General features: G+C 39.7%; 1 protein-coding gene across 1 annotated transcript; it reads left to right on the forward strand.

Moving 5' to 3' along the window:
- The first annotated feature begins 1,268 nt into the window (after positions 1 to 1,268).
- LOC132086923 (cryptic protein-like) lies at positions 1,269 to 4,981 on the forward strand. Its single transcript, XM_059492888.1, has 6 exons — positions 1,269 to 1,374; positions 1,522 to 1,571; positions 1,685 to 1,861; positions 2,731 to 2,845; positions 2,953 to 3,062; positions 4,857 to 4,981. The coding sequence occupies exons 1-6, from the start codon at positions 1,352 to 1,354 to the stop codon at positions 4,979 to 4,981; spliced, it is 600 nt and encodes a 199-aa protein (XP_059348871.1). The 5' UTR covers positions 1,269 to 1,351.
- The last annotated feature ends 18,155 nt before the right edge of the window (positions 4,982 to 23,136 follow it).

A 23,136-nucleotide genomic window follows, 5' to 3' on the forward strand; every position in this document is an offset into this window, starting at 1 on the left:
ACAGCTGTGTAAGAGAACCTGTCTTAAAAACACCCTCCATCTGCTTTCGTGCCTCTTTAGTGCCAAGAGGGTTAACTTTAATTAGGACAGCTATCTTTGTAAATTAAGCCAGTCTTTGTACCAAATTGGATGAGAAGTTATTACAGCTTCCAAACCATTCATTCAGATGGGGCAAATCTGGCAAGTGACAGCCACAGGGACTTACAAACAAGGGATGATGTCTTTAGTCAGTGCAGCCATTTCTTCAGTGAGGTCTGACCCATACTTCTGATGTGATCTTGGGTCTAGCCAAGGTGAAACTTGTACTACCTTGGTTTGCGGTGACACAGTGAAAACATCCCTCTTCTAATGCCCCTCCAAAACAAAACAAGTTGTATTGCTTCAGTTTCCTGCCACAACTTAAGCAAAGGCCATGTGCACTTGGTGGTACAAAATGTGGAAATGTGATGAGAAAAGCCTGCCTAGGGCTGTTTTTTTAGCACTGCCCAGCTGCAGGTCTTTCTGCTCATGACACTGAGCCATGGCAAAGCCATGTGTGTGGTCCTAGCGCATTTCAGTACACACAGTAAATTATATCCAGGTATCTGCTGCTACTGCATAAACTCAGAGTAGGAATACCCACTAAAGGGTCTGATTTTACTAACAGTAAAAATTTTCAGAAAATGTTTAAAACAGTTATTAACAGCTCTGGTGAGACAACAATCCTCCCTCAAGGACCTTATACAGCTTTTTCCAGTATATTTAGTAGAAATCTCAAAAGCAGGTTTTAAGGATCTCTGCTGCAAAGCAGTACAATCTCATAAAGCAGATCCCTGGTGGAAAACCCTGGCAGAGGCAAGGCATGTAGGTAGAGCTGAGGCTTTTTAACCTTCCTCATGTATACCTACTCCCATTTATGATATACCTATTGCAGTTCTGGTTAATGTTTGTTTGTTTGTCTGTCTGTTTGTTTGTCTGTTTGTTTGTTTTTCCTATGCACTATATGGTGGTACAAAGTTTTCTGTCTTGAGAAATACACTGGGCCTGAGATCTTCCAGCCGCCTTGTGCTTTTGGCTGGGCTCATGGGCTCTTAATTCTGCCCCCAGCAGTAGGTGTCCCCACCTTGCTCCACCCTCCAGCAGTGCATGTAAATCGGGGGCTGGCCGGGGAGTCCCAGCCCCGAGGGATGTTCTCGGCCGGCTGGAGACTGAGCCTTACTGCGAGCTGCACGGCAGGAGGGAAACTTCGCCAGCCCCGCTCTCCCTGTCCGTCCGTGTCTGCGGTGCAACAGCCTGAAGCAGAGGGCTCTGGACTTCTTCCTCTGCTCAAGCTCTCCCGGAGGACCTCGCGGCTATTTCTGGCTGCAGGAAAATGTGCTGGGGAAATCATGTTAGGTAAGTTGGCTTGAGATGTCGGGGACCCTCTCTAGCCAGGGATGCTCATTCCTTTTACAAGTTCACACACTCACCATTCGTTTTGTGTCTTATTAGCACAAATTTACTTCTCGTTTGATCTTTTTTTTCTCTCTTATTTTTTTACAGAATTCTTTTCACTTTGACTCTGGTCTGGCAGGCTGTTCATTTAGAAAAAAGTAAGTGAACTTCATATTTCTCCCCGCTACGCTGTGTTTTTCTTCCACACTTACAGTACGCATTTCTTCATCACAAACTACCTTTCCCTGACATATTTGCACTTCTTGTCTAGGCCCTGAAAAAGAAGAACGGAAAGAAGTTGTGAAAGGTCTCAATGCTACAGCGCTAAAGCAGCAGCCCAAGAACGAAGGGACCTTTACAAATGCGCTCAGTGATATGAATCAGAGTTACGAAAGTAGAAAGCAACAGAGTTCCAGGTCTTTAGTACCTTTCACTGGAATTACAGAGAGTAAGTAACATTATTTTTGTAAACAATGACATAAAATTACTTTTAAAAATTTTAATATGGTATTGCTATAACTGTTGTCCTGGAAGATTCCAGCCTGTTGGTTTTCTGTGACCACCCATTTCAATTATACCCATGGCCACTTAATAAGTGGTGATAAAAATTTAAGGTAGAACTGAAGATCTCTCACTTGCAAAATTGTTAAGGAAAAACAAGGAAGGATACTAAGAATGAAGAAGTTCTTGGCACTTCGTGTTTACAAGAGCATCTGTAAAATTTTGTAACATTCTGTTCATTGTTTAGAATTCACGATATTTAATGGCCATAAAAATGTTAATTTTATAAAAAAGTTTGAAGCTACCTGAAAGCAACAGTACTAACAGGAAAAAAAAAATGTATTCTGTTTCCTCCCATATATAAAGTTTTAGATTGGTGCTCAACCCCAGGACTCTGAGAAAAGCTTAAGGAAGCATTTCCTCCACCTCAAAACCAAGTAACTTCCCAGTTTGTATTCAAAAATAGGTGTCACTTCCCAATAAAAATGCCTCATTTCTTAGTGTGATTGAAACCTGCATCTGTCACAGTGAAATATTTCACTTGAACACGTCCTACTGCTACAGAATTTGCCAGGCGTTGTTCCTTCACCACCCTGTAATCCCTAGTAGCTTGTTTCTAATCCTTAACTAAACAAACTGGGTTTAGCTGAACAAACACTCTTAACAGGCATATAATTTTATTGTCTTTAAAGACAATAAAACTAGATATCCTTAAGAGACTTTGGAAACTGGAGAGACCTGAGAGAACAAGAGAGGAAAAGGTGAGGTCCAGAGCCCCTGAGATGCTTGTTAACCTCTGTAAATATTGTCTTGCAGGTAAAAAACTGAACAGACGCTGCTGCCAGAATGGAGGGACTTGTATCCTGGGGACCTTCTGTGCCTGCCTGAAGTACTTCACCGGCAGACACTGCGAATATGATGAGCGGCTAGGGTAAAAACAACCAGTCCAAAATCAGAGGAGATGAGTGTGGTGCTCTGAAGGGTTGTTTTCTGTGCTGGGGTCAGGGATGTACGGAATGTCTCCCTTGTCGTTGACAGAAACTGCGGCAGCATTCCCCACGGCGTCTGGGTGCTGAAGGACTGCTGGCTGTGTCGGTGTGCCTATGGAACACTGCACTGTCTCTCGGAAATAAGGCGGAGTAACTGCGGTAAGAAATGGCATTCAATCAAGCATTTTTCACTCCTGGGTGGCAGAATTGCCTTCTGCAGTGGTGGGGTATTTGGAGGATGCAGTATGAGCCCTAGTTGGACTTCTACAGTGGGTTGCATTGCTTTAGAGAAGGAATTAGTGAGACAGTAAGAAGCACTGCTCTTTGACTATATAGTACAGCACAAAAGACACTTTCAGATATTCATAATTCTGTGCAGTAGGAAACTTCCCACCGTTCCAATTGAAAATTACAGAGGTTAAACACTTATCTGTTCTGCAAAATCTGTACATCTATGATTTCCCACTTAACCGGGACAATTTGTACAAGTAAACTAAATCCAAGCACAACACATGTTTCTAAGGCAAAGAGAAAAAACAGTAGTGTATAGTGGTGTGGAGGAAATAGAAACTGGGATTTCACTAGAGAATAAAGTTGTGTCTACTAAATACACAGAATCATCAATCATCATGCTTAAATGACTCAAAACTAATCTGAATATTTTTTTAAGATCTGTATCTCAATCTTCAGAATATTCTTGTATGAGTTTTAAAGTCTGAACACACTCATCACTAAAAAATGTGTAACCACTATTCTGATCAATGTAAAGTTGTGCCACCTAGTCTCCTAAAAAGCATTCTATCATTTTAAGTGTAGTCTTACTACATCAGCCTGTGAAATTCCCTGAATAAATGGTTGAATATTTTTGAAAATAGTCTATCAACTAGCACAAGGATTTAAAGAATTGCTATATTGGTATTATTTTCCATGGAGAATTGACTGATCCAGACAGTTCTCAATACTCTTAAGATCACTAATAAGGATTTAATAATATTTTCTCTTCTGTGGCAAAATCAGTGCAAAATATTCTTGCCCTTTCCACCCATAATATCTCAATCCTATCTTGTGCTTTCCTTCGGTTGTGCCAAGATCACTCCTTAGCAGGGTAAGAAAACAACAGACCTAAAGGGTTTCAAGATTCATTTGCACCCCAAGCAGTCTCTTGTTTCCTGACCAGATTCCTACCTGAGTATCAATGCCTTGAAGCTGTGACTTCTGAGTTGTAGCACCATCTCAGATGTAAATCAAAACATTAAAAAGGTGACATTCCTACCTTTGTAACCCTAGACAGAAAAAAAAGAAATCCACCAGAACAGCTTTTTCCTCGGAGTCTTCTGTATTGAGCAGTTAAATTTATCACACAACATGCTCATTAAACTTTTTACATGCTTAGCATTGAATCAGCCCTATTGCTCCTCATACTGGAGCAAAAGACATTATGGGTCACCCTATGCTCTGTAAAAGCAATCAACTGCTTGCTGCTCTTGAACTCAGTTTAAGAGAGGCAATTAAGGTCTCAGTAGAGAGAGAATCCTCTGAGCAGGGACTCCGTGGCTTTCACGTACAAGAGGGTATGGCTTCTCTGCTTTTGCTGAAAGCTAAATCCCTTGTTAAAGGAAGGGTTAAAAGCCGACATTCAGGCTTGGGTGCTCACCTCTTGTGAAGTTCTTCCTCTTGCTTTTGCTTGGTATTTACTTTTGATTATTCTGAGATTATTGCCTGCAAGAGCTGATAAGTGCTATCAGTTGCTCCTCAAACGATCATTGATGGGACATCTATTTACATCTCTCCCCTGAGAATAGTCCCTTTGATTGGCTTTAACAGCTGATACCTTTAACTTAAGTACCTGTGAGATGTCAGAGGACTTTTCAAGTATGTTGAAAAACCTTATGTTTTCAAATTTACCTACTTACTCATTAGCCATTTTATTTTCTTGATTTTATTTCTTTTAAGAACTGACATCGGAAACAGAGGAAATTATCAGACTGTATTCTAATGGTTTAAGATTACAGCAAACAGTGATTTCAGTCACTTGCCTGCTCGCCATCCTCTGGAGTTCTTCTAGCTGGCAGCTGTGAAACTGGACAAGGGGAAATACTCAGGGTTGATGGAACGCTCACCATGAATCATACATTTCTTCTATGAGCTACAGAAGACTCTTCTACCTGCATGTTGGAGGCAGATTAAGATGTATTAGTTAATGCTGAAATACCTGGGTTATTATAAATTCAGATTATATGAATATGAAGTATTTATTATTATTATATTATTATATTAATACTGCTATCAGTGTCTGATTCTAACGATTCTTTATTCTCAAAATACTGCTCTTCCAGTGGAAGCAACACCCCCAATATTCTATGCCTGAAGTATTGTAAGTTATAGTAATTTCTTTTGTACACAGTACAACTCTTATAACAAATAAAACTTATTTCATTTCTGAAAATTTTTGTTTAACTTTATTTAAACTTGAAAATTCTTATCTACCATTTGTCATTATATTTTATCTTGTAAGAAAAGCACAGGGTAGAATGAGCAAACAGTAATTTGACGCCATAAGGAGGGGTTTAAGAGTAGATATCTTTCAAGCTCTAATATAAAGAATCGTAAAAGTTACATAGTCTTTCTTCTTCCTCTTTCTTCTTCTTTCTTATTCATTACAGCAAAATTGTACATATGCATAATCTGCCTGGCAGGAATCGTATGTCTATTAAGAACACATAAGGGATGGTTATTTGTCTTTTGGGGATTTACTTTTATACCCTAGAAATATGAATGTCTCCTTTTTTAAAGTGACAGCGAAGGGCAACTTTGCTTAACTTTTTCTACAGCAATAACCAATTATATATTGATTTATATATAATTTAAAACTTAGTATATCTTGGTTGTAAAATACAAAATATTTGTAAGTGCACTTTAACGCAAGTTTATAAAGCAGAAACAGGTTTGTTTTGAAAAAAAAAAAAAAACAAAGAAAAACCTAAAATGTATCTTCATCCTTTTGGAGTGGAAGTACCACATTGAAACAATCAGATTCATAATTTTATTGACTAAAAAGACATCACTGATAAAGAAAATTCTTAATGTCTTTTAAAAATTCAATATATTTAATCCTTAAAATTTTAATCCTTTATTAATTAGGTGCTGCAAATCGAGCCAATCCAGTTCTTAAGGAGAAAAGGATGCAATACCAACAAATTACACAATGTAGTGCCTGCCTTTAAATATATGACTACTCAGAATCAGACTTTTATAGAGAGTTACTGTATAAAAACATATTCATGTTCAATACTGCAAATATTCAGACTACTCCTTCCCAACTCCAGACTTGTGCTGAGAGACAAGGCTTCTCACACTTCACATAAGATACACTAACTAGAAATGGTCCTTTTGTCACTATTTCACACAAATTGGTCTGTACCCATCAGCCTGTGTTTCCACAGACCATCTTAGGATATAAATATATATCAAAGAGAACACCTGGAGGAAAATATCTGTGCCTTTATTTTACAGAGGCTGAAATTTCAGGAATGCCATTGTGAAATCATCTTGGTCTGCCATATCATTCAGGTATGCCATCAAGTATACCTGAGAAGTCTGTAAGCAATACATCTTGTAAAGTCTTCAAATGGTCTTTACTTTTTAAAGGAAAATACATAGCACAGTAAAAATACATCTGAAGTAATATTTATTTTTTATCCCTGTAGAAAATATACAGAGCCATTAAAGATTGCAATTAGCAAAAGAAAAGGTGTTTTAATACAGGTTTTACAGCTATTTCTGTTTCAATAACACCCACAGCAGATTTAATCATGAAAATCTGAACTGGAATAACTCTGTATGCAGGTGAACCTATGTGCCTGCAAGAGTCACCCCAATGAAGCTATTCATTATTGGGTTGGTCTGATTTGCAGAATTAGACAAACTGAAATGTCTAGCAAAAAAAGTATTTTTCTGCCATACCAAAATATTAGTGCAGGGCATCAGATTAGATGCATGGTCCTGTTTCTACAGTCTCAAAGCATTGCATGGGGAACTTAGATGCATAAGTAGTTTTGATTATGTCAGTGCAATTTATTACTGACTCTGAATGCCAGAATTTGAAAATTTTCTCTGGATGAAAAAACAGTTTTTGTTTCTTTGATTTTAAGATAACAGTTCCCTTCCTCTCTATCTTATCCCATTGCATTCTGTTACTGGAAAATCTGAAAATTCTGCTTCAGGATGGTTTTATATCAACCATACTATGGCAAAACTACTCCCTCAGTGTCAGTTGTGGATGGTATTCATCTTGTCTTTTTGTCAGAGCTCTGGAATTGGTGAGGCGTAGGTAGAAGTTCAGTCTGTGTTACTCACATACTTCTGAAGCAGAGGCAGCCACAGGAGTCAAATTAGAAGAAAAACCTATCTCCTTAAGTTAAAGTAAAAGAAGAAGAGTGGAAAATGAAAAAGCATGCAGAAGCTGCCCCATGCATAGTCTCATTTGCAAATAAAAATGTAACTTAGAGGGAGGAAAACAGAAAGCACTGAGGAACAAAGGAAAGCATACAGTCACAATCTTTGCTTAGGTTAAAACTGTCTCCGCTTTTATCTGTCTCCAGCTGTCTGCAAGAGCAGATAAAAGAAAGCATTATTTTCCTCCCCTGTTACCATCTAGGCCTGGCCTCCCTTCTAATAGTGCAATTACAGGCACTTTGCCAAGGTTTGTTTATAGCAAACAGCAATGCTTACTCTTCAGTACCATGCTAACTCGCAGACCACTACTCTGTCAAACATGGCACATCCCAGCAAAGCAGGCATCTGTGGCAGCAAGTTCATGCATGTGCCTTCTCTATATGCAGCTCCACTTGGGCAGCGGGAAGGCCCTCAAAGAGAAGTATTTATCGGATCATCCACAGGGCCCCAAGAGCCCAAGATCTTTTCCTCCTTGCAGCTGACTCCAGAATTAAAACAAATGGTGCTGCCTGCAGCTGGTCTCAGTGGCTTCGCCCTTGCAATTGCTCCAGCCTCCATCACTCCTAGGGGCATGCCACAGCTGATAAGAGCCCAAACCGAGTAAGAACGTGGTGAAGAGGCTGCCTTCTCTGCAGCCAAGAGCCCGGGAGCTGGAGCTCTGCTGCTAGGCACAGACCTGCAGGCGATGCTGCCATCTGCCCTTAACACGCTGCCCGTTTAAAGGAAGGGATTCGTTTTGCATAAGGCCATGTAGTGCACCAAGGTGCACACTCAAACCTGTAAAAGCTAACTTCCAGGTACCAGATACTGAGGAAGTGTCACTTATGTGTCTCTCTGAGTATCTGATGGTTATCTCTTGAGATGACTTTATGCCCATCAAGGTTTCAGTTGCCCCTGAGAAGTGCTAATGGTACCTATAGGTGCCAATAGCCTTCTCTCACCTAGACAGAAGCCAGCCAAAACAGAATTAGAAGCAATTTCCCACACTTGTTTATCCAGAGTTATTTGGGGGTCCTTTTTGTTTTTAATCGGCATATTTGAGATTGCTAAGGTTGTATTTTGCTATTCATCTCTCATTAACTCTCATAGTGTCAGGCCATTACACCCACAAATTTCATACAGCTGAGCAAATATACAGCAACTTTATATTTTGTCTTCCATCAGTTGGAAGGGTAATATAATACAGCAGGCTGGCTCACATATTGAGTAACCCTGTGAATTAGAATCACATAATAATAGAATATTCTGAGTTGGAAGGTAGCCAAAGGATCATCAAGTCCAACTCCTGTATCCACACAGGAGAAGGTAAAAGTTAAAGCATATATTTAGGAGCATTTTCCAAAGTTATAGGAGTATATGTCATGGAAACCTATCTAACCCTGCAATCATCATCTGTAATTCACCGTCTGCCTCATCTTTTACAGCACAGTCATGTACAAACATGGGAGACTTAACGACAACACAGCAGCTGTATGCTTGCCCTCTGCAAAATTACCCAGCTTTGTGAGTACTCCTTGTGATTGCAAAGCACCTTCTTGGTCAGAGAAGATAATAAAACCTGTAATTACCGCTGCATTTGGCTGATTGACCTTGCCCTTGGCTTATGCTGCTGTGAGGGTGACTTCTTGATAAGGTCGTGAAGCTGCCATATGTCACTGGAATAAAACCAGATGCCTTATGCATGTTGGGTCCAGCATTTATCTTCAGGTACATGTGGTACAGAAATAGCCTGCATTAGCAGCTGTCTTCATCTGCTGCAACCCAACCATATCTTTACAAAACTACAATTTATAATCAAAATGAAGTGAGGCTTCAGTTCAGGTACTGTTTGTTTGATAACATTTGGATGAAATGCTGGGAATGTACTATGAGGGCAGAAGCACTGGTAAAGTCTCAAAAGCAAACAGCCAGAAAGGCACTGGCATTACAGTTAAAGGAAGCACACTGTCCAGCTGAGCCTCCAGCAGCTGGTCCCAAGGACTCAGATCTCTTTCTCTGACAGCTGAGACACCTCTCTGAGCTTCACACTTTGTCTGGGGCATGGCTTGTTACCTTTCACTGGCTTTCTGTGAGCAGAAATAGACATTCAACCTGTGAGGCTCCAAATCAAAGAACTGGTTCTGGCAGGGTTATGACAGTCATTTTCAACCCATCCTCACAGAGTTTTCTGTCACTGGACAGCAAACAGTGCTGATCATTAAATTCCTTTGTAGGAATGGCACATAACATCCTGCATCTCTTACCAGCAATGTGTCTTTCTGCCTGTTCTCCACAATACGATGTTTGTATCTTCCCAATAAACAGAAAGATTCCTGTGATCCATCCTACTTATAAATCATTACAAAGTGTTACAAACAAGAATAAATCTCATATATGCATATATATGAGAAAGAAACAAAAGAACAAAGAAACCTTTTTCTCACCAAAGAAACAAATAGCTCTATCTCCTGTGCTGACATAAAAGCTCTTGTCAAATTCTAGGAAGTTTTGTGGGGAAAATAGTGTTACATGTTTTTGAATCATCAAGATTAAGTCCTTTCAAAAATATGAAAAGGAGTATCAGGAAAAAAATTAATTAAAGAAGTGGTATAATGATGAAAAGACACTATTTGCAAAAGCATCTTTATGCACCACAAGCAGAGAGTCAGGATCAAAAATAAAAACTGGTGTCAAAGAACCTTTCCACCTGACTCTGTACGTGAATTCTTTTAAGGAGTGTTTCTTGGACAAAAACCTTTTTTAAAAAAAACCAAAATATTATCAGACTTGTCAAGTCCTATGCTTACATGTCGGTCTTGTTCTTCCAATCCCCACATTATGTTTCCTCACCTCAAATTTGTTTAATATAGCACCAGTACTGAAGATATTTCTTGCACAAGAAGGAAATCTCCTGGGAAACAATGTGCCAGTACACCTAATTAGCTTTGAAGGTGTGTTATGGAGGCCATGTGATGTTAAAATGGGTTGAGCTCGATTTTCCTCTCTGTTAGGCTGGTGTTGGTTTGCTAAATCATGTCAATGATATTTATGATGCATTTTGGTAACAGAGACAGAAATTTCTTATTGCTTTTAACATCAGTTCTTAGTGGAAATAATACTGCAGCATGCTCTTAGCTCTGTGTCTCTGCCTTCCACTCTTCTTCACAGAGGCTATACCCCAGCACCCTCTGTGTGGACACTCTCTGTGTGGAAAAAGACTTGTGCAGATGTGCTGTGCAGTACGTCTCCAGCAGTGCAATAACCTGAAACAAAAGCCAATTAAGTTCATTCTTATGCGCGTTGTTCTTTTATCTGAGCACACATGATATGCTTATCACTAGCTATGCTAACCAAAAACAACTGCAAAAGTTCAACAGTGCTAAAATATATGGAGGCCAAACTCCAGTCTAACAACTCAGGGAATCACAGAAAAGGAAATCACCCATGCAGGTAAAACGAAGTAGCAAACATGAATTCAAGGAGCCAAGTATATGCACCCAATGTTACAACTTTCTCAAGTAGTTTGAGTAGACAACAGGACCACAAAGGCATGTGTCCGCTGTCCTCTTTGTTGTTGTATCATCCACAGTCAGACAGGTCCATTCACTTCTCCATCCGAAATGTTCTTTTCTCATTCTATTGGCTTAATTCCCAGATCTTTACTGACAGAGGGATGCAACAGAGACAGGCAGCAAAAGTGAAGGGGGGGCCACAGTTAGACAAGCCAAAACTGGTTATGTAACCATTGCTTTACTGTTAACAGCTTAGTTAGAAAGATTGTCAGTCTTAGCTTCAAAAGTACATCAACATGCAGAGACAATGTGAAAACTAAATGCCAGTGGGCAAAAAATCTGCTCCTGAGTTTCCATTATAGTATCTAGGCAGTACAAAATCCCATGGGAACAAGAGAAAAATATCATTATTTACTTGGCAGTAGTGACACTATTAACAGAATATTACATAGCATTTTGTCATTTTCTCTTTGTAAATGATGCTGAAATGTGTAGAAATTTCAGGAAAAAAATATAGACAGGTATGATTTAACATACAAAAATAGACACTCCAGTGAAAGATGTAGCAAATTCAGTTAATTATAAAAGCAAGAATTATGAGTAACTTGTTCTCCCAGAGGATCACATGGGAAGATACTGAAGCCCATAAATTTATTAAAATGACAGAGCCATTTTTACTATTTTACACAGAACTACTCCAATGCAGACAGTGCAGCTTTCACCAGGAGACAAAAATGCCAGTGTTAACACCAGTGTTAAGAATTTAGATTCACTTAGTATTTGCAGAAAGGCTGTTTGTTAAAAGTCTATAAAGCAAATGAGCTGGCACTGTGGCATGAATGTTGGGGAGTGTGTGTACATGCATACATGTCCAGCAAATGAGGGCAGTTCTGGAGCAGGCTTTGATGTCACAATCAATGGAGGTGGCACAAGTGAAGAAAGAGAAATCCTGCAGAAAACAAAAGAATATGAGGCGTTATTAGGTAGCTGTGGGCTGATTAATTGTAAACACTAACATTAAAATCCATGTACATGAATTACAATCAGCACCATTGTGTTAAAACACAGTCATAGTATTTGCAGCCTGTAGTCTCTAATGTGCCTACAAGCCCTGACCAAGGTTGAGATTTTTCTGTGCTGGGCACTGTGCAAGTGCATAGGAAGAGAGAACCTGCCCTCAGCAACTGATGCACTGATTATTTTCTTGCAGTTAACAGAGCACTCGCCACTGCAGTCTGGCTCCATATTCCAAGACAAAATCCTTAGTGTGAACACACACCTACTTCAGTCATGTTTCATGAGTCCTGTGAGTTTTACTGTTTATTTTCCATCTCCTCTGTACTGCTCCTCAATAACAACATCAGCATAAGCACCAGTCACCAGGAGATGGCATCATTAGAAGTTAACAACACTGACTTTTAAACTTTGCAGGGAGATACAAGTCTGAGACTGAATATAGCACTAATGACTGGATTCCTGAGCCTCACAGTACTGATAAAAACTAACATTCTCAAAGCAAACCGTAGCGAGTATTCGAATGCAAGGTGTGGATTTCTCAAATGTAATTTTCAAAAGATGAAGCTGCTATTATCTGCTGCTTTGGCTACTAACCATGTATCTCTCGGTATGAACTAAGGCTGAGCATATTGTCAACTCAGAGCGAAGACTGCTCTTACTATGGAATCCATGAGAGACAGCTTTTCCTCGGCAATTAAGAAAAAGAAAAATCTTGGGCTGGTAAAAGTAGCATACAATTATACAAATGTTTTCACAGACAACATTTATAAAAGTTATGGGAAATAATATATAATTGTTTGAGTGGTTTTCATATGATCATTCTACTCATGCTAAATCAAACTTGCAGAAAGTGAATAAGCTTGGTCTGACCTACTGCAGGGATGAGTAGTGATTCTTGTATCACTGTGCAAAGTCTTAGAGAAAGTGAAATAATTGCCTTTAATCTTACTGTTCTATCAAAGAGACTAAGGAACTCACTTGCTGGGTTAAGTGTGTCAGAAAGACAAATTATACCAGCCCTGTGTGCATGGATTCTGAGGTGTTGAATACAAATTTTAAAGGAATTTTATCAGATAGCCAGATGAAAAGAAGTAACAGGGACTTGTTACTTTTCAAGAGTATATGCTTTCCCTGGCTGCTGGCAATTAAAGTTTGACAGCTTTTCAAGATAAACATATAAAATAGGCTTGAAAATATTTGTTTGTAAAATATTCTGGTCTTAGGATATTTTATAGAGTGGAGGTAGGGAAAAAAACTATTGCATTTTGATAACATCATTTGGAGACACCATAAATAAGTACCTGATGATAGCTTAATTAAAGTACTTCACAGAACTCAGTCTTATAGATTGATGATAAAGAGGAAAATGTGTCAGTGTGTGAAATAACATTCCCAAGAGATAAATTAGTTATCTGTGGCATTTATTGTTTTTTCTTAACATTCTCATGCACTGACCTTGATATTCTGCCTTTGTAATTATCTTAGATATAAAAAATATTTCTTTAATAATTCAAAATATACTGGAACAGGCACTGTCATATTGGCTGCCTGGTCTCTTTTACTGTGTCTTTCTGCTCCTGAATACTGATGAGAATTGCTGCTAGGCAAACTGAAGGGTTGCTTTAACCTTATAAAAAGCTATGAGTAAATAGCTCTGCCTGTGAAAACACTTTCAGGAACTAAGAATAAAATAGACTAGTATATCAGTTATACCAGTGTATCTCAAATCATAGAATTATTAAGGTGAGGAAAAACAATATGATGCTCTGGGTGGTGAACTTTCTTTTAGTGAGTTGATGAGAGGCCTGTGCTGGCTGTCCATTTTCCAGCTTCATGCAATATCTCTGAGGGTCCAGCTAGGCTAACACCATAGCTATACACCCATTTAAAAGCAGCACAAAAACCTTCAGGTTTTTATCTGTTCTTCCAAGAATCTTTTTGGTATAAAATATGTAGTGAGACTGTATTATACCAATATACATATTGGTATAATAAAGTCTCACTACGTATTTGTTCTCCCCTTGCTACGGTGCTACCCATTCATTTCCAAACAGCATAGTCAACTCATCTTCAATTTTGATATGTGAAAGTGTTTCCTGCCCAAAATGCTTCTAGCTGTCACATGGAGCTGACATGCTCACAGGCCTGTGAAGGATCCTCTCCCACAGAGCGTGCCCTCTCCTACAAATTTGGATTGAGCTCAAAAGATCCAAAATCTGATTTCTACTCCTTCTAAGAAGTCACCAAGAAGACCCAAGAGAGCTGAGCTTTAGGAACAGCCTGAAGTAGGCAAAGATCAGCTCTAAGAGCCAAAGAGCCAGCTCTAAGAATTGATCAAACAAGAAATTTGAGTAACTCTTCTTTTAAGGTCACATTTAGGAAAGAATAAGTGCAGGAGCAGTAATATACTTCTAAGCCTGGTAAATGCTACTACTCATCCTTAATCTAACCAACAGAAATTTAAAATAACAGAAAGGAATTTTCCAGTTATGGCTGAAAATTGCTACAGATTATTTTATAGATTGTGGGTAGGATGGATTCATTTTGGTTGAAAGGTCTATGCTCCCACACAGACTGACTTGCAGGACATTTCTTTGGTCCCCTTTTTATTCTCCACCAGCATTTATGTTTCAGGAAAGAATAACAACCCAGAATATACAGCTAATATGTTTTTTAACAATTTTTGAGTAACCTGGTTGAAAAAATCACCCCAAATATCTCTTTGCATAAGTGGTTGTGGTGACCATGAGCGTGGAAATTCATTCCAAAGATAAATCTCCAAAGGAGAGGCCAGTTTCTTCACATGTACATGGTACAAATAGTGTGTGGTGGAATTTTGAAGCAAACTACTTCTTGTTTAATGAGGCCTAAAAATACTGAGATATGTACAAAACACATAGGAATATATGATGGGTACAGGGGTGAAGTCGCAGGGAGTAGGGCCTACGTTGCTTGAAGAAGGAGTCATTAACCTGTGTGTTAGGTTGCACATTTTTTTATTACCTCCTGGTTTTTTGCCTTGGTGCATGCAGTCACCCAGTGCAGCTAGCCAGAGGAGCTGCTCAAGGACACAGGTAGCTCCTCATGGGCTCACACAGCTGTTAGTAGGTAACTGCAGCCTCAGCTAATGGAGAAACCATGGCAGACAAGGAGGAAGTGGTCATATAAGAGTAGTCACTTTGCAGATGTGTAATAGGAGCTCATTGTTGTATCTTTACAATTCTTGATAGGTGCTACCTATCAAATTCCCCAAAAGGTTCAATGTCCTTGAAAATAAATAGTGAACTCTCTTTAAAACCTTTAAGTTTCAAAATAGTGGTGGGATTATTGAAAAATAGCTCCAAAGGATGAACATAAGATCTGGTTTTGTGATGAGAATCACAGATGTCTCCCAACTGCCTACACAAGATCATGAGTATGAAGTCAAATGGGGGAGTAACAAGGGATTCCAGCTGCACTCTTGGCACTGGCAGCCTTCTTGTCAGGATCAGAGGAACCATTGGTACTGATTTCACGGGGCTTACTTTATGTTGAAGGAGGTTTCTATTTCAGACCTATTTCTTTTATAGGGTCATTGGTTTGTGTAGTTACCTTAACACCAGCACGTAAGAGGGATTTTTTGACTCTCTGCATCAACAGTCTCCTTGGTCCATATGGCTTTTCATTTTCAGAGCTGTTGAGCACTAGTGACCAATGTGCATTCTGGTTGCTGACCCCAAGCTCCCAAGAAAATTTACACAACTTGTGGAACAATTTGGTAAAAGGGTAGATGCAACAGGAGACAACCCACCTAAGGACTTCTCAGAGATTTCCACACGTTCTTGTTTTTACCCTACTAGTTCAAAGCACTCAAGTTAATGCACTTCCACTAGGAATTTCTACAGTCATCCAACACTTTCATCCATGAGGCAGCTCTCTGACAAGAAAGTCAGTGAGTGATTCAGATGCCTGAGTTCTACTTGAAAGACATGTACAGCACGTACAGCAAATGTACAGCATTAATGGTATTCACAGCCAGAAGGCAACTGATACATAATACAGTCTAATGGGGTCAGGTTCTCTTATCCCATTAAAATAGGTATTTTCACAGAAATTATTGATATGGTAAATTTTAATGTACATGTACAACATAATGGCTAGAAACTCCGAGCAGTTAGCCTATAAGAAGGACTAGAGAGAGAGAAAGAAAGAAAAACATACTTGCTTTGAGCATAAAGTAATACAGCAAACATATTTGCTGAGTGATGAAGGCCCATGGGTATTGTGTTGTCCTGATCAGAAGTGACAATGACACAAATGCTGGCAAGAATAATCTTCCCTTCAAGACAAAAACTTTCTAAACACAGGTGGAAAGCAAAAAAGTATATTTCCTCCTGCTGCTTATAGGTCTTCTTTCAGACATTAAATAACCTTTAAATACTTAAATGTTTCTAATTTTGTTGGTTCATTTAATGAAGTTGTTAATTCTTCTGCAAACCTAGAAGAAGATCGCCCTTATCCTCTATTGTTAGATGGAGTCATAGAATCTTAGAATACTTTGTGTTGGAAGAGATGTTCAAAGCCATCTAATCCTATGCCCCTGCTACAAGCACTGATACCTTTTACTAGATCAGGCTCTTTGGAGCCCTGTCCAGCATTACCTTGAATGTTTCCAGGGATAGGTCATCTACCATGTACTTGGGCAATCTATTCCAGTATTTCACTGGCCTCATCATAAAAATATTCTTCCTGTATTTAGTTTAAATATACTGTGTTTCAGTTTGAAACCATTACCCCTTGTTCTTGCACAGCAGGTCCTACTAAAAAGGCATTGAGGTAGCCACGACCCTTCCCTTTCCACTGGTGTTGTCATTCCATCACTGGAGGCCACTGGGTCAGTCAGGAAGGACTTGCCCTTGGTGAAGTCATGCTGGTTGTCTTGAATCACCTCCCCATTCTCCATGTGCCCAAGCACAGCTTCAAGGAGGATTTGTTCCACAATCTTCCCAGACACAGAGCTGATGCTGACAGGTCAGCAGGTTCCAGGATCTTCCTTTCTATCAATTTTAAAGACCAGGTGCATTGTGTCCCTTCTTCCAGTTACCTGAAACTCCACCAGACTGCCATGACTTTTCAAACATCATGGAGAGTGTCTTGGTGGCTACATCAGCCAATTTCCTCAGGGGTTTTCTGGGATATATCATGTGAGGTCCCAAAAACTAATGTAAGTTCAGGTTCCTCATTTAAAAATTTTATCATCAGTACTTGTGTATACAACAGACAAGGAAAGAATTTTTTCTGTTAATGTTCAGAAAAATGTTTGTAGCTGATGCAACTTATGATTTCCTTTTTTTTGTTTCATTTAAAGTTATTGCGGTCCTCTCTCAACAACTATGAACAAAAGATTCAACTTCTGATACAAAATATTAGGCATTTAAGTCCGTACTTAGGAAGTGGCCTAAATGGTCATAGCAGTCACACTTAAAACTATCCTCTCTTGTAGTTTGCATTTGCCATATACATTAATGCAAAGGGAAATAAACAAAAACATCCCTCCATTTCTATGGGCATTCATCCCTCCTTAAAGTTGTCTGTTTGATGATAGATCTGTGTCTCCAAGCTGGTTGACTAAAGAAACTTCTGCAGTGCTGGGCTTGCCTGAGTCTGCTACAGTGTAATCTGCCACTATTTAGGTTTTACTTAACACATACCTGGTGCCTTTGTAATCTTGCCAGCAATCTTGCTCGATGAGGGCGGTATTAGCAAGAGACTTTTATAATGGCAACTTCTGGCAGCTAATGGACGTTTTAGGTCTGTGTTTTAAAGAAACATGTTGGTGACAGACTGTCATATCCGAATTACATTGCATTGCTGGATTGAGTGCAAGAGCTAAACCAGATTTCTTTCCGGGAAGAACAAGAAAGGCAGAATGAGCCCCCAGATCCCACATTCATGCTCAAATTCTCAGGCCAGCCAGAATAAAGTCTGGTCTGTTTTTTTAATGAGGATACAGTCTTAACTGGAGACAAGAAGCAGCAAAAGACAGCCTGCTTATCATCTTGTTTAACTGACATGGTAAAGCCCTGAGTCACAGATCTCTGACACATTGGTAGAAGCAAAGTATGTACATCTGTGCTTGGTTCTAAGTAAAGTTTGAGTTAAAATTGGGATTCAGTTGGTGCACAGCAAGGGTACAGCAACACAATGCTTGAGGTGTTCACGAAGGAACTACAACCACAGATTAATCCACGACCATGAAAATCAGTTTTAAAAGCCTCTATCATCCTTCTTCTTAGCTTACCTTCTTCCCAAGTAAAATAGTTCAAACTCATCCAAAGGTGGTTTGAGCTTCCATAGAGAAAGCGGTGAAGTAGCATTTCCCTCTATAAGAGGTACAGAGTGCTCAAATATTTAAGTTCTATGGGATATTAAAAGATTATAAAAAGTCATGCAGTCAGTACACCGCCGTAAATTTCTATTTCCCTATCATCAAAGTATCTGACATCATCACATGGAAATTAATTGCAACAGCAAAATCCCTCTGAACCTTCATAAATTTGTTAGCAGTAAGTTTGCTGTCTCCAACAGCTCCAGTTCAACCCATTCAACTATTTCTAACTGAAGCACCGAAAATTTGGCTGTATATGAACTATAATGCTATTTTAAAAAACCCTTAAGATGCTGTTTACTCCACTGAGATATTGTTTCTCTCCACAATTTTTATGCCCCAACCCCAGCTCAATATATGCACCGGAGCAGGATCTGCATTGGCTGATTTTAACAGAGGATAAAAAAATCTCTTTCCTGCACTCATTAAACTGATGCCTGAGGGTGTCTAGAACAATTTTTTTCCTAACTCACCTGTCATAATAAAATGGAAAATCATCCATGTCAAAATTGCAGGCAAATTCATCACATCATAGAAGCCTTTCTGGACAGGTCATCATAGAATTTCATTTGGACTGGAAGGTAGTGTCAGACACACAGAAATGCTACGGCAGAGCAGGTGATGCTAGCAGCTTTTTCCTTTTTTACAGTAAACTTCTCCCCTGCAGAGCACAGAGTCAGGCTAATTACACTTCCATAGGGAGCATCTGTGCATCTAGCAGCTCCAATGTCTAAATATCAGCTTCATACAATTTAAACCGCTTGAAAACTTTACAATCCTGGAAAAAAATAGAAGCATGGAAAAGCTTCAGATAGGCCACTAATAAGAGCATTACAAAAAGCTACCAGTGGATCTTACATATCTAATTTTTCTGATTGCACAAAGGCGATATCATGATTACAATAAACACTAAGCAGCTTCTGTAAATCTTTCAGGTGTCATGTAACTGGTGCCAATAAGAAGTTTCATTCAGCTAATAAAACATGAAGGCTCTTCATTCTGCCACTTTACTGAACTTGAGATTATCCTGTAAGAGGTATTTATAAAGAAAACAATTGTGTGTCATAGGCATGAATGATGCGATGTGCGCACCATTGAGAATGCACTCAGAGGAAAAAGCCTGTATAGATGAAAGATATTATTTTATTCCATGTGAAGTGGAATTCCAGTTCCTACTTAATCCTGACTTTTTTAATGTTCTTTAAAAAAAGTCCCAACCACCCAATCCAAGGCTTTGCCCAAGAGAGGAAAAATGAGTTTGTAAACCTCAGTGAAATTAGTTATCCAGTCATGACAATTTTTAGTCCAACACTCAGTATCCTACCCAGCAGGCAGAGCTAAAACCTTTTAAGCAGTTGTGTTTTCCCCAGATGTACTCTCAGAGATGCCAACACAACATTGGTTCAAACCAACACATGTGGGAGAGGGGGACATGGAAACATCGTGTCCCCAGCATGGTATTGGCTGCAGGGCAGTCCATCAATGATCATCCTGCCTGCTTTTTCACTCTGGGCTACTAGACCTGATAAAGGACTAGTGGTGGTCCTCCAAGGAAGATTTTAATAAACTTACACTGCAAGTATTTACAGAAGCGTGAAAATCAGTTAACAATCAGCTATCTTGGGAAGGTACGGTATTGGGTTTGTGTGGCCAGGTTTTAGTATCAGCAAGGGACACAAGGGTACTTTATGAGAAATTCTGTATTCAGTAGAGCCAATTCCTGGCAGCTTCAAAGACAAATGTGCCACTGGCCAAGTCTGGGTCAATTAGAAATGGTGATAACTCCTCTGGAATAACATATTTGATGGAAAAAGAAGTTGTTGTGCAGATGTAAGTGTGGCCAGAGAAGACAACAGCCCTGTAGACACCAAGGTCAGTGCAGAAAGAGAGGGAGAAGCTGCTCCAAATATCAGAGCTGAGATTCCCCTGCAGGCCCCGGTGTAGCCCACGATGAGGCAGCTGTGTCCCTGCAGCCCATGGAGGTCCATGGGGATGCTGAGATCCACCTGCAGCCCATGAAGGAAGGAGACCTATGTCAGGGCAGGTGGATGCCTGAGAGGAGGCTGTGAACCCTTGGGAGGCCCTTGCAGGCCCAGGCCCCTGGCAGACCTGTGGAGAGAGCAGCTCAGACTGGAGCAGGTTTTCTGGTAGGATCTGTGACCCTGTGGCCTGTCCTTGCAAGACTGAACTGTGTGATCCAGGCTGGAGCAGTCTGTGGAGGACAGTTTCCCATGAAAGGAACTCACATTGGAGAAGTTTGTGGAGAACTCTCTCCTGTCGTATGGACCCCACTCCGGGGCAGGGGAAGGACTACTCTCCCTGAAGAGGGACACAAACGTGTGATTAACTGACTGTAGCCCCCATTCACCATCTCCTCATGCTGCTGGAGGGGAAGAAGTAGAATTCATGAAGAAGGGAGGAGTAGGGAAAGGTGCTTTTAAGATTTATGTTACTTCTCATTATCCTGCTCTGATTTTGTGGGTAATAAATACAATTAATATCCCCTATTCGAGTTTGTTTTACCTGTGATGCTATTTGATGAGTGATCTCTCCCAGTCTTTATCTCAGCTCATGAACCTTCATTATATTTTGTCTCCCCTGTCCTTTTGTGAAGGAGAGTGATAAAGAGGCTTTAATGAGTGTCTGGAATCCATACAGGGTGTAGCCACTACAGAAAGACACCTAAACTGATTAGACTTCTAATTTCCATCTAAATAATTGGCTCCATTCTAGAATTTGTGAAGTGTGAAGAGGGTTGCTAAAGTTTCTGTGACCTGTACTCCACCTGGACCAATGAGGACATAGTCCAATAGTGGCAGAAATCCCTCCTCACAACTTTTCAGCTGCCACTGCATCAATCCAGAACAAGGAGGATGTGAATACCAGGTGCACAGTGAATACCAAAGGAAGTTGCCCCAAGAACATGGTACAGTCTCTGCTTAAAAAACTTACTTCTCCTGATTTTTTTACCTCTAGCATTAAAGAGAAATCTTCTTAATCGGCAAGATTCTGTGAAATATCTTTTCCTTTCACCCCCTCTCCTTTAGCATCAGGTCTGAGAATACCCATAGAGTGACGTGTCTTGGGTGACAAAATACAGACTAAATGTACCAGGATTACTTGTGTAAGAGTAAGAGCTGACTGCTACTTTTATTTCCAACTCTCCCACACATGAACAACAGCACACACTAAGACAGGATTTGATTCCTGCAGATAAGTAACACCTCAAACGCCAAAGGTCTACATTCCATCCATTATTTTGCAGATTCTTCTGTGGTCTCTGCTAAGGATATTAAGCAGGTGCTTGCAAGAACTTTTGCATACTAGAGATGAGAGCTGTTATCCAAGAAGTTTCTGGTAAGCAGCTGTGAGATATGCTTATGAAGTAAACAAGGGCTGAGGTGCACAAACAGCCTGAATAGTTTTCGAACTGCGTATAAAGGCTGCCCTGCTTTTGAGAGTGAACCATGTTTTTCCAATCACCTGTCACCTGAACTGTTTTCACATATGGGTAGCCCAGCAGAGTACTAGTTCCGTCCAGGATTTCTGGATGCACCATTTGTCTTTCACTAGAAGTCACTGTAAATGCACAGATGAAATGTTCATTGTAAATACAATCAACAAGTATAATAAACAATGTACCTAATCTACTGCAGATGACCAGAGTATGTGCAGTGTCTTATCACATTTTGGCCGTCCTTTACGCAGGGCATCTAAACTTCACAAATGCCCATGCTTCTAGAGAATATCTGACCAGAAACACATGTTCTGGTCTGATGAAGCCTGGACACTGCAGTTCGCCCCCAAAATTCCATCTTTGCAAATGTTTATGGAAGGTACTGACAACATTATAACATTAGAAACCAAACAGACCTTCAAATTCGTTGCAAATTTAACAAGATGTGTTTAGCAAACAGGAAATGTTACTCAATCTCTGAGTCAAATGGCAAGGAGGCAGTTCTGTTGGTTTGCAGCACCATGGTGGTCAGCGCCACTTCATCAAGCCTGGGCTTCCTTTTATGACACCATATTATTTTAATATTCATCAAGCAGATTGCATTTGTTTGTGATTTCTAAAGCCAGCCAGAATTTGAGCTATTTTTCCAAAAATAGAGCAATCAGTTTTACCTATCATATGTTGCTGTTGTTTTCTTTTTTCAATGCCACATGTGTATAATTGTCCTAAAGATTTGAGACCACATTACCATTGTTATCACATGTGCGGAGGGACAAGTTGATTTCTGTGTTCTCATAGGATATGAGGTGGAATTGGACACACTGGACAAAGCTAATAGGTACTGTTTCTTCGGAGTTAAATTTATTGACCAGGTTTTGGAAATAACTGAAATTTTCCTTTACAGACAAAGGCTGTAGCTCTTAGGTTTTGCACAGGTTTTTTGTGCTGTAAAGGAAACTGCAGAAAAGTAAATAAGCAAATATGAACTACAGCAGCATCCATCTAATGGCTGCTGCTTTTGCTACTTTTGGTCTGAAAAATTACAACAAAGAAAGGTAAGGTTAAGATAATCAGCAGTTGTATAAGAACTGCTTAAGCCATCATCACATATGGTACATTAGCAATGTAGATGGATTTAATGAAAACTGAGATAAGTGCATGCATCTGTCATCAGCCAAACCTACAAAACCTTTTCCTCAGAAAATGAAATGTAATGATATAAGCATTCATCTGTAATAGACTTACAACAACTCTAAATGGTAAAAGTACTGCTGCTTTAACGCATTTTGTGAGCTAATGCTAAATATACAGACAATTCCTATGACAATTGCCTTGAAGAGAACAGATTTTGTGATAGGTCATAATCAAGCACACATCCTTAGATTAAACAACACCAAGGTAGCGCATACTTCTGTAAGTCACCCTGTAATACAAAACTGAGTGCGA

This window comes from Ammospiza nelsoni, chromosome Z (assembly GCF_027579445.1).
Source record: "Ammospiza nelsoni isolate bAmmNel1 chromosome Z, bAmmNel1.pri, whole genome shotgun sequence".
Taxonomy (NCBI): Eukaryota; Metazoa; Chordata; class Aves; order Passeriformes; family Passerellidae; genus Ammospiza; species Ammospiza nelsoni.